This window comes from Ochotona princeps, chromosome 5 (assembly GCF_030435755.1).
Source record: "Ochotona princeps isolate mOchPri1 chromosome 5, mOchPri1.hap1, whole genome shotgun sequence".
NCBI lineage: Eukaryota > Metazoa > Chordata > Mammalia > Lagomorpha > Ochotonidae > Ochotona > Ochotona princeps.
In genome coordinates this window covers 35,584,150-35,600,046 of record NC_080836.1, presented here as the reverse complement: position 1 = coordinate 35,600,046, position 15,897 = coordinate 35,584,150, and the positions used below count along the sequence as shown (strand labels likewise).

Genomic DNA, 15,897 nt, shown 5'->3' with positions numbered 1-15,897 from the left:
CTTTTGGTTGTTTCCCATCTCCAAATCTTGTAGTTCCCTAAATTACTTAGTTTTCAGTTATTGTTTTATTTCACCATTTAAATTTCCAGATGTTGGGATGCATTTTATAATACACAGTATCTAGGTGTTAGTTACAGATTAATTTTGTATGACTCAATAGTAAAAGTGCCGATCTCCAAAAGGAGTATCAATCATTTAGAGGGACGCTTTACCCATGTTACCAGAGAGTGACTGTGGTGAGCAAATCAGAAAAACAGTGACTCACATGTTTTCGGCCATATCCAAAGCAGAATTCAGAAGTACATCAGCTCTTAATGGAAGTTGATAAGAAAAAGGGCATGCAAGTCAGCTTGAAATAAGTGCAAACCAGTGCTTTTCACTTATTTCAGAATTTTTTTTAAGAGAAATACTATAAGAGACTACTCTCCAAAGAAGTTTTAGGAATGTGTTAGCTTTTATTTGCCTTAATTTCTTTTTGTTTAAGCACAGATTGCATCTTGGTATGTGTATTGTCCAAGTAAATGAATTTTCAAATAATTGCAAAGTAAAATATGAGTGGTAGGACAGCTTGGACAGTTTGGGATTTTGATTTTTTTAAAAAAAATCAGTTTTTTAAAAATTTATTTATTTTTATTACAAAGTCAGATGTACAGAGAGGAGGAGAAACAGAAAGTCTTCCATCCGATGATTCACACCCCAAGTGACCACAATGGCTGGTACTAAGCTGATCCGATGCCGGGAACCTGGAACCTCGTCTGGGTCTCCCACATGGGTGCAGGGTCCCAATGCTCTGGGCCATCCTCGACTGCTTTCCCAGACCACAAGCAGGGAGTTGGATGGGAAGTGGAACTGCCGGGATTAGAACTGGTGCCCATATGGGATCCCAGGGCGTTCAAGGCGAGGACTTTAGCAGCTAGGCCATGGTGCTGGTCCCCTATTTATCTATTTTTTGAAAAGTCAGATATGCAGAGAGAAGGAAAGGCAGAGAAAGATCTTCCTTCCATTGATTTACTCCCCAAGTGGCTGCAATGACTGGAGCTGAGCAGATCAGAAGCCAGGAGCCTCTTTGGGTCTCTCATGCCAGTCCAGGGTCACAAGGTTTTGGGCCATCTTCAACTGCTTTCGCAGGCCGCATGCAGGGAGCTGGATGAGAAGTGAGGCCATTAGGATTAGAACCATTGCTCCTATGGAATCCCAGTGCGCGCAAGGCAAGGACTTCAGCTGCTAGGTTACTCTGCCAAGCTTTTGTTTGAGATGTGTAATGCTGTTAGATTTTTTTTAATGCAGTGTCTGTAGTCTTTAAAACCCTTAAAGTTTGTCACGACCTGGTAAATCTGGTTGCCAGAATAATCTGCTGTCTTTGGTAGCATTCGTTTAATCCTGATAACTTGATGAACTTAACAGCAACCTTTACTTGAGGCATCATGTCTGCTGAATACTAAAATTTCATTAATAGGTTCTAGTAGAGGTACTAGTTCTTTTGCAACCTTGGCAAAACTTAGATTTACAATCTGTTTCAAGCTAATTTCACATAAAACTTATTTCACCTCTGTTGATTTGCGTTATCTGTAATCCTGTTTTCTTTGCTTTCCAGTTTAATTTGTTGACAGTTCAATTCTGATTGTAATGCAAAAGCCATTTGTTCTGAGAGTTACTTCTTGCTGGCATGACATTTTAAAACTAATACAATACTCATTGAATTAGGAGTGTGATCAGTTCACCTACATTATATTAGCAGCTAATTCATTGATGTTGTATCCACTAAGCATAGATTAGTATTGTTGGAATAATGTGTTATGTATCCAAGTTACAAAGCGTTGTTAGGAGTGCAGTCATGTCTTGAGAGAATAAGAAACCATGCTGCCCTTGAAATGTTTTAAACATTCCTTGTTTTTAAGTTTTCTCCTGACATGAATTGATAAATTATTCTAGATGTCTTACGCTAAGAAATACTTCACTTATGTTTATTGTTAAAAGTAATAATACTGATATTTATTATCGGTGAAATTGTTGCGTGACTTGATTTTTTTTTTTTCGCATTTTTTCTGCAGAAATCAATGTGGACTGAACATAAATCACCTGATGGAAGGACTTACTACTATAATACTGAAACAAAACAGTCTACCTGGGAGAAACCAGATGATCTTAAGACACCTGCTGAGGTAGAGTTTGAGAGGTGGAAAAAAGGGACTGTTAAATAGACCATGGCTTATCTTTTTGGATTTTGTATTTAACTATCTAAATAACATTCCTGCTTGTATGCTAGAAAATGGTTATAGTCAGTGTTGGTTCTCGTTACATATGATTGTATTGTTCAAGGTACTGTCAGGATTCAGGTCTTCAATATCTTTATAATATCATCCTAATGCTTTGGTAAGAATACTTCAAAAAATTCAAAACTGGAATTCAAATATTTGATGCAATTTTTCAACACTCAGACCTGTTTTTAAGATGTGTTTATTTACTTAACAGAATTGACAAAAGCACAGTTGTTTGGTCATCTTCCCATTGCTTCGCCTAGGCCATTGGCAAGGAGCTGGATGAGAACCAGCATCCTATGTGAGATGCTGGGATTGCTGCTTATGGTTTTATCATTATACCACAACACTGCTCCCCCACCCGCATTGAAACTTTCAGGACCCTTTCTGTGCATTGGTTTCAAAATTTTTGAACCAAAATAAAGTTTTCTTTGAATTCCAGTTTTCATGGACTTTTTGAGAAACACTTGAATTAGGTATATCATACCTACATTGTTTGTTAATGTAAGAAAGCTTGAATACAATTGTAACAAAGTATCCTGAGACTTATCTAAGCAGACTATTCACATATTGCTGTTGCTTAAATTTTGGTTTCCTACTTGTATTAATATTTGGAATGTTTTGTTAAAAATAGAGTAGAAAGTTTTCCCTGCGTTGGGTAAGTGCTAAGCCCATATGGATTTGAGATTGGTTTGTTACCTTAAATAAATTACCCTTTTACCAGTAACCTGCAGGTTTTAGAATTACATAGATAATATCTAGTAAAATGAATCATTAGTGATGCTGAATCTGCCAGTTAATTGAAAGTTTTTTTCTCTGTAGCAACTATTATCTAAATGCCCCTGGAAGGAATACAAATCTGATTCTGGAAAGCCTTACTATTACAATTCTCAAACAAAAGAATCCCGCTGGGCCAAACCTAAAGAACTTGAAGATCTTGAAGGTAAAAATAGGAGAAAATAATGCTTAGTGAAAAACTTTTGTTTTGATGTGTCAATCACTTTGATACAATCCTTTCTGAATAGGATTGTTCAAAAGTCTTTCTTTTTTTAATTAACTGATTAGAACATTTTAAATGGTGTAACAGTTTTATGGGATCTTTTTTCTTGTTGCTCTAGATCTCAGTTCTATAGATTTTAAATAGATTTTTATTTGATTTGATTCCACTGAAACTAGGATACCAGAATACCATTGTTGCTGGAGGTCTTATTACAAAATCAAACCTGCATGGTGAGCTGCTTTGATAATTCATTTTCTGTCATATTTAACATTTTTAGAGTATGTCACTAATATTCACTAACTGATTTGATGAATTTGCAGTGAAACATCTCTAGATTCAAGAATTAATTTCACTCAAGGGTTATATTATAAATGAGCTTGTAACTTTTAAAGTATACTTTGATTTTTGTAAATTAAAACTATTTCATCATTGGATACTTAGACAAGAGTTTCACTTAGAAAATTTGTAATTCCTTAAAAATATTGGTAATTCTTAGTAGGAATTGATAATTTAGTTCTTTATGATTGTAATTGTGCCAAACTATACATATTAGAAGCAACAGATTATAAGAAGATAGAACTAATGAAGTAGGCAACACTATGGAATGGCATGTAGCAAGAAAGAATGAAATTTCATGAAAAACCTTGTTCTGTTACCTCGTTTTGTTAGATGATTATATCAGAAAAAATGTATTTATAACCTTGAATGTGAAATTTTTAAGATTTATTGGTTTTTGGGCCCGGCACAGTGGCCTAGCTGCTAAAGTCCTCGCCTTGAACGCTCCGGGATCCAATATGGGTGCCGGTTCTAATCCCAGCAGCTCCACTTCCCATCCAGCTCTCTGCTTGTGGCCTTGAAAAGCAGTTGAGGACGGCCCAATGCATTGGGACCCTGCACCCATGTGGGGGACCCAGAAGTTCCTGGCTCCTGGCTTCAGATCGGTACAGCACCAGCTGTTGTGGTCACTTGGGGAGTGAAGCAACAGGTGGAAGCTCTTCCTCTCTGTTTCTCCTCCTCTCTGTACATCTAACTTTGCAATAAAAATAAATAAATATTTTGAAAAAAGATTTATTGGTTTTTATTTGGAAGGTTTTTACAAAGAGATATGGAGAGACAGAAGTCCTCCATCTGCTGGTTCAGTCCAAATGTCCTCAAAGGCAGAGCTGAGGTAATTAAAAGCTGGGAGCCAGTAATTTCTTACTGGTCTCCCAACATGATTGCAGGGACTCAAAGACTTGGGCTATCCTTTACTGCTTTTCCAGGCCATAAGTAGAGAGCTGAATTGGAAGTGTGGCAGCTGGTACAATAACCAGCACCCAAATGGCACATGCGATGCCTGGACTTTCAGGCAAAGGATTGGTTTTCTCAGTCATCATGGCAGCCCCGTAACCCATCCTCAACTGATTTAGATTCCTTTATAATGCAATATGTTCTTAAAATATTTTCAAATTAAGCTTATGTCATCACTTAAGTAAACAACTCATTACCTGGTATTGGTTATTAATAAAAGATACCATTTGTTAGGAACATTTACATAATCCAAAAGGAAAAGTGAAGTCTTGATTGCTGATCTTTAGAACTAAATTTAAATTATACTAGCATTGTCTTTTAAGAATTTAGACAAGTAGCGTTATGGTTTGCTTATTCATTTACAGCATATCAAGCTCATATCTGATGTAACCCTATTAAAAATAGTATATACATCTCTACAGACCTGTTTGTCAGTGCTAATGTGTATGTACTGAAATTTCTTAACAGTTTGTCTCTTTGAATTTGGTATATTAAGAAAATTCCAAATAATCTCATCTATAGGGACAGTATTTTGTTGCATAACTATGTAAATTTTCAGGGAGTTGTTGCGGTAGCCAGCAGCTTTTGAGAAAATATAGCATGAGATAAGCTTTTCTAATAACTGTTCTTACTTAAGCTTGTTATCCTTTAATTCATGCCCTGCAACTTTGGAGCAAGTACTTGCTCTGTTAAACTGATTTTAAATTTTATTTTGGATGTTAAATGAAATCCTTTGATAGTTTTCTTTATCTCCTTTTAATACTTGTTTTCAAGAAGTGTTTATTTTCATTCACTATGTTTAAAACCTAGTAGATAACTTTTCTTTTCTCTTTAATAGCAATGATCAAAGCTGAAGAAAGCAGGTAAGCAATTTGAATATCAGCGTATTTGTTTTGATCTCCTGTAACACCTTTTCATTTTTGCTAGCAACTTTTTTTTTAAATACAAATATTGTTTAATGTGTTACGTCTGATGACTTCATGTCTTCAGAGAATTTTAATTGGGGGCAATATTAATTTACTGAGGCTCATGCTTTGTAAACAATAATTAATTACTTAGGTCTGTAGAAGATTTATTATAAAGATTTATTGTAAAATCCAAAATCTTGTTTTAGTTCATTTGAGAATGGATGAAATATTATGCCTGTATATTTCTTTGAGTTAAAATGCTTTTCTTTTAATTGAGGAAATAGTGAAAATTTGTAAGTTCTTGGAAGAAGGATATTTGTAATGTTTTGTGATATACTTTGTAACAAAAGCATTTTGTAAGTGAGAATAATTCAGCTTTTGGAGCAACTATTACATGAATGCCTATTATATTTTGGCATGAATGCTGAGTTAAAGCAAAGCAATTAAACTTTATTCTGTAATATTAACCTTTTATAAGTAATTTTCTAGTTAGGAATCATTGAATGTTATTCCCTGCTCATTTAAAGCCTAGCTTCAGGTTTGTGTTTGTAGTAAAGAATAACCAGTGTTTCTGCTTTGTCTTTTGGTTTCTAATGTATAGTAAGCAAGAAGAGTGCACCACAACATCGGCAGCCCCGGTTCCTACAACAGAAATTCCAACTACAATGAGCACCATGGCTGCTGCAGAAGCAGCAGCTGCTGTTGTTGCTGCAGCAGCCGCCGCAGCAGCAGCAGCTGCAGCAGCCAATGCCAATGCTTCCACTTCTACTTCTAATACTGTGGGTGGAACTGTTCCAGCTGTTCCTGAGCCTGAAGTTACTTCCATTGTTGCTACTGTTGTAGATAATGAAAGTACTGTAACCATTTCAACTGAGGAACAAGCACAACTTGCTAGTACCCCTGCTGTTCAGGATCAGAGTGTTGAAGTATCCAGTAATACTGGAGAAGAAACATCTAAGCAGGAAACTGTAGCTGAGTAAGTTTAGTAAATTATCTTCTGAAGATCTGTGTTAGCAATAATACAAGAAATTGCCACTGAATCCAGGATTGTCCATTGAGACTTTATTTTGAAAAACAAAATTTTAAAACTTCTAGCATATGATTAATTTGGGGGCTGTTAATACTTCTTTCAGTTTTTCAAGGTAGATTGGTCATCAGAGTGTTAGGAAACGAATGCATTACATTTTTAAGGAAATTGGTGAGGATATTGTGAGGCACAGTTTATATCCAGTACAATGTGAATGGTATGGGAGTATTTGTTACACTGTACTTTTTAGATACTAGTAAGAAAAACATATCTCTAGTACTGATGGAATTTGGTTTTTCTTTCACATATTTTTGACACACTGTTGGTTGACTACGGAATGCAGAGTGCCAACTCTAATTTTTCTTAATTTTAAGAATTAACACTAATATCCTGCTGGCTTTTTTTCTTTCTAGCATTTCTTGATTATAGCCTGTAATAGTGAGCTTTTGATTTTAATTAAATTTATATAGGCCATTTGTAGCTATTAGTTTTTTGCTGACCTGCTTATAGTATTTGTTTTTAACAATTTAAAATAGATCGCAAACAAATGTACTAGATTTAGAGTGGTAGTCTAGATTTTCTTGGTATCTAAGCCAGTATTTCTTCCCCTTCTTAGATTCTGTTAGGAGAGCCTGTAACTATTCTATTTGAACAATTTTAGGACTGTTTTCTTCCTTCCCCTTGTTTATTTAGGGGTATATGTAAAGCATACATAAAATTTTCATTGTAGAATGATCTCCAAGCCAAAAAAGTTGATAGTTCTTTATTGTGTTAGTTTGATTTTTGGCAAACTTTGGTTTAAAAAAAGTTTGTTGTTTTTGTTTTGTTTTTGTAAGAAAAGAATTACCAAAAATTAATTTTAAAAAATTAATTAATTTTGGTTTTGTGTGTGTTTAAATGACAGCTATGCTGTGGTCTCACAAATCACTCAGAGGCTATGTTTATCTTCATTTATCTACACAAAGAGCAGGATGGATTTGTACATTGTAGTTTTCGACTGGTTTAGATAATCTCTACACCTTTTTCAGACTTGTTCAAATACTCAGTTATTGATATACTTTTTCTGAAACACTCAGCCATTTAATAGTATTAAGCTTTGAGATAGTACTTAAAGGCATTTATTTTTTAGGTGAAGCAAATATTTGTTTGTCAATGTCATGTTTACATTTCTCTAGCTTTACTCCCAAAAAAGAAGAGGAGGAAAGCCAACCAGCAAAAAAAACATATACTTGGAATACAAAAGAGGAGGCAAAGCAAGCATTTAAAGAATTATTGAAAGAAAAGGTATTTGTGTTACAGATTTTTGTATGCACTGTATCAGCTGCCTAATCCAAACCTTGAGATGTTTTTTTGACAGTACTGATCTCATGTACTAATTTTATTGGAAATCAACAAAATTGTCTGTTTTTTTTTGAAGATCACTTCTGTGAACTTTTGAACAACAACAAAAAAAATTATGTACCAGATAATACAGGACATTTCTACTTCCATACTTTTTTTTTATTAATAATTGCTTACCTTTTGCTAAATATTTTAAAGAAAAAATTAACTTTCTGTTTAAGTTTATTTCATTTGATAGGTAGTTAACAGAGATTTCTCATCAATAAAACACTATTTTACAACTTTTCAAAATTATACCAAGGAAAGTGCTTGATGTTTTCAGTGAGTATTATAGTTGGCTTCCTGATAATACGAGTTACTATGCTAGTGTGAAATTGTAATCTCTGTTTAAATGGTTTTCAGCGGGTACCATCAAATGCTTCATGGGAACAAGCTATGAAAATGATCATTAATGATCCACGATACAGGTAATATTTCTGTGTTTTATATACTTTTCACATAGCAAGACTTGCACATTTAAAATTGTGGAGAGTAATATGGCTTTTAACCGCTATTGACGCCCAATGTTTTAGATATCAAGAATAGTTATTTGTATGAATATAGACCAAAAAAACCCTAAAAGGCTCAGCATAAAATTTGAGAATCCTGCTTTACATTAAATTATTTACTTTAATACTGGGAATCACTTAATAAATTTCTATAATGTCCATTTGTACCTGAGGAAAACTATATTACATTTTATTCTCTTCATTTCATGTTCTGTTTTTGTCTTTAGTGCTTTGGCAAAATTGAGTGAAAAAAAGCAGGCCTTTAATGCCTATAAAGTCCAGACAGAAAAAGAGGAAAAAGAAGAAGCAAGATCAAAATACAAAGAGGCAAAGGAATCCTTTCAGCGTTTCCTTGAAAATCATGATAAAATGACTTCTACAACCAGATACAAGTAAGCTTTTTAGTGATAGGTGGCACATGTATGCAATATTTGTGTCATCCTTTTTTGCCAGCTGTTGTAAGTGATCTTAGACCAATGCTGAATTGTAAATGTAATAATTAGATAAAGAACAAGATGAACCATTGTTTATATGGAATTTAACTTGGGCTTAGTAAATTGCTGATTATAAACTGGAAGAAAAAAGGAAGAGATTTAACAAACATTGACTTTCTTTAATGTAATTGTAACATCTGATACTTCAGTAGAAATAAGCTAAGTTAGGTGTTTAATTAAAATCCTACAACTTTGTAGAATCTTTATCTTGGTTCTTTGGGTAATTTGGTGGTCTCTGTAGCTATTGGAAGGAATAGAGATGGTCTAGATACTATAAAACTCCCTAGTGTAAGTTATTCTCTGTCTCTTAGGACAAGTGGAGGCCTATACTGTTTTATTCTTTTTTTTCCTTAACATTTCATAAGTTATCTTTATAACATGGTTATGAATTTTAGAGTGGAAAGCATTTTTAATTTAACTGAAAATTGAAATAGTTTCTGATTGTTATTTAGTGTATAGTTAACATTTGATTTTTTGATAAATAGGAAAGCAGAGCAAATGTTTGGAGAGATGGAAGTCTGGAATGCAATATCAGAACGTGACCGTCTTGAAATTTATGAAGATGTTCTGTTTTTTCTTTCAAAAAAAGAAAAGGTATTTTTTTATTGCTATTACTGATTTCATAGACAAGGATTTATTTTTCCTAATAGTTACACCATGTTCCATTTTATTGTCTAGTTCATCCAGTTTGTGTGGTGTGGAAATTTTTATTTTTTATTAGAAGCTGAGATTAAAAGTTTTAAGTGGATAGCCATTATAATGTCATTTATCCCTTGCTAGCACAAATAATGATAACATCACAGTCAGCACTGATTTGACTATTACTTACATTGTCGTTTATAAGCTCTGTTTATGCCCTAATTGGAAAGTGTGCTACTTTTTTTTTTTTTTTTTTTTTTTTTTGATAATTGGGCTTAAAACTACTTTGCTTGTAGTATATTTGATTCTGATGTAAAAATCAAGTACTATGCAATTGTTTCTGCTGAAGTGAACTTGTATGATAGTGTTTTAAAGTACCTTTTTTACCATACCTGTTTTGTTAAGTACTGTTAAAATTAGTATTGTCCAGTGTGCAAGGAACACATATATACATATATTTGTAAGCTTACCAAAAATTTAAACACAGGCACATGTCCGGCCCTGCAGTTAAGACACTGTTCGGGCAGCTACATTGCGCTTCGAGAGTAACGGGGAGCACTTCCAGCTGCTTACATCAGCTTCTGTTAGTGCTCACACTGAGAGGCAGTGCTAATGCATTGATAATCAGGTTCCCAGTGTGTGTCTTTGGCATAGCCTAACCATTACCAGTATTTGGGGACTGAACTGGTGGATGGGAACTCTGTGTATTTTCTGTGTGTCAGATTACAAAAAAAATGTTACTGAACATACGCAGAAGCTATTGAAGCATTGAAGGGACCTTGGTTAGCATTTAGTTACTGGGTGACATGCCTGCATGGGTTCCAATTATGGGCTCTTACCATATTATAAATGTTGTGGTAAGAAAAGTTTATGGAGTGGAGGGTAAAGGGAAAAGTAATGCTTTCTGGATTCTGTGGGTAGAAAAGAGGTGAACAAATTAAAGGCAAATACATCACCAAGCACTTAGGCAAGAGCAGTGGCAAAGTACATAGTGTGTTTGTAATTTAATGTCTTAGTTTCTTTGAATATCAGGAGGTATATTCCTTTTTTTTTTTTTTTTAAAGGAACAAGCAAAGCAGTTACGAAAGAGGAACTGGGAAGCCTTAAAAAATATACTTGACAACATGGCTAATGTAACGTACTCTACAACTTGGTCTGAAGCCCAGCAGTATTTGATGGATAATCCAACATTTGCAGAAGATGAGGAGTTACAGAGTATGTCATCTCTGAAAGAGAAAAATAGTTTTTAAGCGCTGTCCTCTGACATAGAAGTATTGTCACATTTTATGGATATTGTAAAGTAAATTTTACAGTTGTTTGTCAATTTCTGAAAAAGTTTTCTGTTGATTTCCAGATGAGATATTTCTTTATAGTTGAGTTTTGTGATTCAGCACAAAATACCCTTAAGAGAAATCCAAGTTAGCTTTATCAGTTAATTCTGGGGGCATATAAATCATGTCATACTTCAAATTTTCGCTTAGCCATTTATATGTTGTGTAAGCGGGTAAGAACCAACTTGCACATTTTACCTGTAGTGTCTTCTTGAGATAGTAACTTTGATTCAGATTTTGGCAAAAATTATGCTAGAATTATTTGACATTAGGCTTTCCCAAAGTATTTCCTGTCTTATCTAGAAACCTTTTAGTTTGTGCCTTCCTAAGCCATCTCTCTGAAAAAATAACATGTGAGTATTTTTGGTAGGGCCTACAGTGTTGTTAAACACAGCATAACGATTCAATCAATTGGGAGACAGCCCATGTATAGTGATGGTCCTGAAAATTGTATCACTAAGAGACAGTATAGCCATCCTGGTTTGTGGGGAAATGTCTGCTGATGTCCATTCAACAGTGAAATTTTACCAAAACATATCCCAGTAGTTACATGATACAACTACTTTGAAAAATTCCTGTGTTAGTTATTATTAGTAACAGTTTCATTGATTTGTTCTTGTCCACTTTATTCACTGTTTCATTCTTTTAATGAGGTATTTGACAGTTTTCTGAGATGATCAAGTCATATTTGAATTTAAATAGTAGTTTTGAAAGTGAGTTTGAAATTGTGGGGAATTAATACAAATAAATGCTATCCTTGCTGATTCTTGTCATTTTAATTTTTAACCAAAACAACATTTTAGACATGGACAAAGAAGATGCATTAATTTGCTTTGAAGAACACATTCGGGCTTTAGAAAAGGAAGAAGAAGAAGAAAAACAGAAGAGTTTACTCAGAGAAAGAAGACGACAGCGTAAAAATAGGGAATCTTTTCAGGTAATAGAGGGAAAATTCTTTAATATGGTTACTGAGCTTCAGTGATGACATGAAGAGTTTCAGGTCCTTTCCGCCAACATCATTGATTTGGACATTGTGGCAGACGTATAATCTTTAATTCATTGAGTTTTATGACTTTGTCCACCTGCTTACACAGAAACTTTTGTTGGGTAAGGGAACTTATAAAGATTGTAATGTCATGTAAGGTGAGCGTTGATACATAAGATTTTTGTTGAGAAAACTGAATCTATGAGAGATGACTGACTGGTGCTAGTTGCTGTGCAGTCAGCAGAGAACATTAGGAATCCTGTATTATAGTTTCAGTGTAAGATCTATGGTTATGTGTCAGCTAGTGGCTAACCTTTGCCCCTCATGTTTATTTTATACTCATTACTAAGTCTGTCATATAGCAATTAATTTTTGCATTTTATATCTCGCCAGGTTCCCATTTTCCAAAAAGTAGGGTATGCAGTTCCCATGATTGCATTTTACCTTGTAGAATTTGAAAATCTAGTTTTTTGCTTTGTTTTGTTTTGTCTTGTTTTTTAGTTAAGGCTGAAATGTGGCTGTAAGTCAGATTAGTAACTGCTAATGTTAAGCTTGACGGTATTCCTTCAGATATTTATTTCAAAAGATATATAGAACTTCAAAATGGATGCAAAAAAAGTCTTTGCATTTACCATATATTATAATGGATGGAAACTCAATAGTAGTGATTATCACTTCCTTTTTATAGAGTCCTCATTTGCCAATCAGGAGATGATATTTGTCATATCAGTGATGAAGATACTCATTTGTATTATTTTAAACTTAAAGCTTGTGTTTGAATTCATACCAGATAAGGAAATGATTGTAATTTGAGTAGAATAGTTTGGTCCTCAGTAGATAATTCCCAGTTACACAGAATTAGTAGTACCACCTGGAAAATTATTGCAATGCTAGTTTTCAACAAATCTCCTCACTCAAATATCGTCGGTGGAGCCTAACAGTCCCCTTAACAGCTGTTGTTGAGGAAACCTTTGAATTAAGAAAGCCACCAAAAGTGATAAAATATTAAGAATTTTAATGTACTGAGACAATACTGTTAAGCATGGTAGGGAAGCACTGCCAAATAGGTGAAAGGTAAATAAACGTGTTGTACTTTTCTCTCTGATGTTTTCATGAGGAACATATTTAATTAAATATAGTTTAGGACAAAGACTTTTCTTGGGTAATCCAAAACCAATCAAGAGGAAGACAGTGAAGAAAGAATTGAAAGATAGAGGTAGCCTTTAAGTAAATAAAATCTTATTAGGTATTCAGTGTGTATGTATATGTATATATGTATTCACATGTATATGAAGATTTTGAACAGTGCAAGGGGCAAGATGGGGAGAAATAAGGGACAAATGACTGATGAAGCGTTACAAAAGGTGGTTTCTGATAATAACAGATACTGCACTTGATCTTAGCCAAAAGGCCAAGAAGCGATAAAAGGTGGTTTCTAAGATAAAGTTGTCTATACTGATGTAATTTTTCGTTTGAAGTGGATTTGTAACTGCATAGTTGTTATTCGAGGGCAGCGTTATCCAATGAACAAATATTCCTTATGAGCAATCCTAATTTGTAATCAATATATTTAATCTATGGTATCAAAAAGTGATTTTTACTTGTTAAAATTTGTGATTTTTAAATCATTGTGTTTTATACTTAGAACTCATAATTCAGAATAGTCACATTTCATTTACTCAGGCATGTCAGATTACTGTTTTAAAAAATGCAGGTGCTAAAAATTGTAGGTATAGAGTTGAATTTCACAGTTGCCTTAGAGGTGTTTGTTGATAGAACTGAACTTTTAACGATTTGGGGAAAGAGGTTTAGAAGTTGCTAAGGGTTGAAGTCACTGTATATTCTGTGAAACTGAACAATTGGGGAACATGAAGAAAGAGGAGAAATAAGCAAATAGAAAAAAGGTTTATATTTAAGTAACAATAGTGATATGAAAAATAAAATGGTCTGAAATTAGATAGGAGTTTGCTTTTATATTGTAACTGGAAATATTATTCCTGCATTTTTTAGATGTGCCCCTATTCAAATAAGATTACTTTCTCTTCCCCTAGATATTTTTAGATGAATTGCATGAACATGGACAGCTACATTCTATGTCATCCTGGATGGAATTATATCCAACTATTAGTTCTGACATTAGATTCACCAATATGCTTGGTCAGCCTGGTAAGATTCCTTCTTTCTTAATTTATAGCTAAGACACTAGTTGGAATGAGCCAAAAGGCAAGATAATTACGTTGGGAGAGAGATGCTTTATTTTATTTTGATTTATAAACAAAAAGTAATTGCAGCTCTTTGGTTAGAGCTAGCTTTTGACTTCTTTAGTTTTTTCATTAGGATCAACTGCACTTGATCTTTTCAAGTTTTATGTTGAGGATCTTAAAGCACGTTATCATGATGAAAAAAAGATAATTAAAGACATTCTAAAGGTAAGTAGTCTTACCTATTTTGCTGTAGTGTATAACTGGCACTCAATCTTATGTATTTGTTTTATATAAATACATTTTTTGGATTTTAGGATAAAGGATTCGTAGTTGAAGTGAATACTACTTTTGAAGATTTTGTGGCAATAATTAGTTCAACAAAAAGATCAACTACATTAGATGCAGGAAACATCAAATTGGCCTTCAATAGTGTAAGTTCATGATTTTAACAATAAGTAACTGGTAAAATATGCAATAGTGCAGTTTTTAATGTTTCAGATAAATAATTAGGTTGAAAGTATTTGGATAATGGATCTTTATAAAGAGATTGTCCGCTGTCTCTTTGATAAGGTAAAAGTAATTACTGTTTAAAATTTTTATTTTCTTTTACTTGAAAGGCAAAGCAACAGGGAGAGATATCTTCCAGGTGCTAGAACATATTCAGAATGCTGGCAACAGCCAAGGCTGTGCCAGAATAAAGGTATGAAGCCACATCTTCAGCTGGGTTTCTCTCCTGGATGTCAGGGACCAAGCCGCTCCAGGATGCATTAGCAGGAAGCTGGATTCAAAAGTAGAAGAGCTGTCCAGTGTTGGATGTGGGCATCCCAAGCAATGGCTTAAACTCACTGCACCTCATAGCCCACCCCAAATATATTTAGATGATGGAATGTTAAACTTCCTTTTTTGTTGATAAGGTGGTCCTTATAAATAATGTGTGAGTACTTCTAAGAACAATTATATAATTATTTGATTAATCATGATTTTCTGATAGTTACTAGAAAAGGCAGAAGCCCGTGAACGTGAAAGAGAAAAGGAGGAGGCCCGGAAGATGAAACGGAAAGAATCTGCATTTAAGAGTATGTTGAAACAAGCTGCTCCTCCAATAGAGTTGGATGCTGTCTGGGAAGATGTATGTATATGTGTAAATTTTTTTTCCAATGAATTTTATGATGTTGATTCTTTTTACAGCCACACACAAAAGCAAAAGTTATTTGTTTAATAAATTAGTATAAGGTCAACTGTGGCACTAAGTTTAAGTAAGTTAAGACTTTGAGAAAAAAAAAAAAGGACTGTAAACAGTTGGGACCATCATAATTTTCACTTGCTGCTATTCATTTTAGATATATTTGTATCCTATTCTTGGTATTCATATGTTTATTCCATATTTGGTTTTTCAGATACGGGAGCGGTTTGTAAAAGAGCCAGCATTTGAGGACATAACCCTGGAGTCTGAAAGAAAAAGAATATTTAAAGATTTCATGCATGTGCTTGAGGTAATTGTAGAGTTCTCATGACTAATTGAAATAATGCAAAATACATAAAAGTCTAAACAAAATAAAATTTAGAATGATCTGTTAATAATATATTCACTTCTTTATTTGTTTAATTTCTGCTTATTTGAAAGTCAGTATACACTGATTCACTCCTGAACTACCCTACAGTGGAGCTTAATGATGCCAACATTCTGGAACTCAGTCTATAGCAAATGTTCTGTGTCAAAAACCCAAATACTGGAGCTTTCACTATGGCCTCTCAGTGTCAGGAAGCTTGAATCAGGAGCTGGAGCAGTAATTGAACCTGGGCATTGTGATATAGGATGTTGTGTACACTCTTAACTAGCTACGCCAAAATCCCACACCTTTGTTATTTGAC

The 15,897-nt window shown here is 34.0% G+C and overlaps 1 protein-coding gene and 1 pseudogene across 7 annotated transcripts in view; one reads left to right on the top strand and one right to left on the bottom strand.

Moving 5' to 3' along the window:
* Positions 1-15,897, top strand: part of PRPF40A (pre-mRNA processing factor 40 homolog A) — a 43,784-nt gene that overhangs the window by 20,945 nt on the left and 6,942 nt on the right. For 2 of the 7 annotated variants that reach the window (XM_058664483.1, XM_036493089.2), the window contains exons 6-21: positions 2,052-2,162; positions 3,081-3,201; positions 3,435-3,488; positions 5,387-5,411; positions 6,058-6,432; positions 7,659-7,767; positions 8,227-8,291; positions 8,600-8,764; positions 9,352-9,460; positions 10,570-10,720; positions 11,640-11,773; positions 13,873-13,987; positions 14,147-14,250; positions 14,340-14,456; positions 15,017-15,154; positions 15,423-15,518. In XM_058664483.1, coding sequence (XP_058520466.1) covers positions 2,052-2,162; positions 3,081-3,201; positions 3,435-3,488; positions 5,387-5,411; positions 6,058-6,432; positions 7,659-7,767; positions 8,227-8,291; positions 8,600-8,764; positions 9,352-9,460; positions 10,570-10,720; positions 11,640-11,773; positions 13,873-13,987; positions 14,147-14,250; positions 14,340-14,456; positions 15,017-15,154; positions 15,423-15,518 — 1,989 coding nt within the window. The remainder of the gene's footprint in view (positions 1-2,051; positions 2,163-3,080; positions 3,202-3,434; positions 3,489-5,386; positions 5,412-6,057; positions 6,433-7,658; positions 7,768-8,226; positions 8,292-8,599; positions 8,765-9,351; positions 9,461-10,569; positions 10,721-11,639; positions 11,774-13,872; positions 13,988-14,146; positions 14,251-14,339; positions 14,457-15,016; positions 15,155-15,422; positions 15,519-15,897) is intronic. The other 5 variants (XM_036493086.2, XM_004577163.3, XM_058664484.1 and 2 more) reach the window with 3 other exon arrangements.
* Positions 13,181-13,244, bottom strand: LOC118757990 (U2 spliceosomal RNA; annotated as a pseudogene).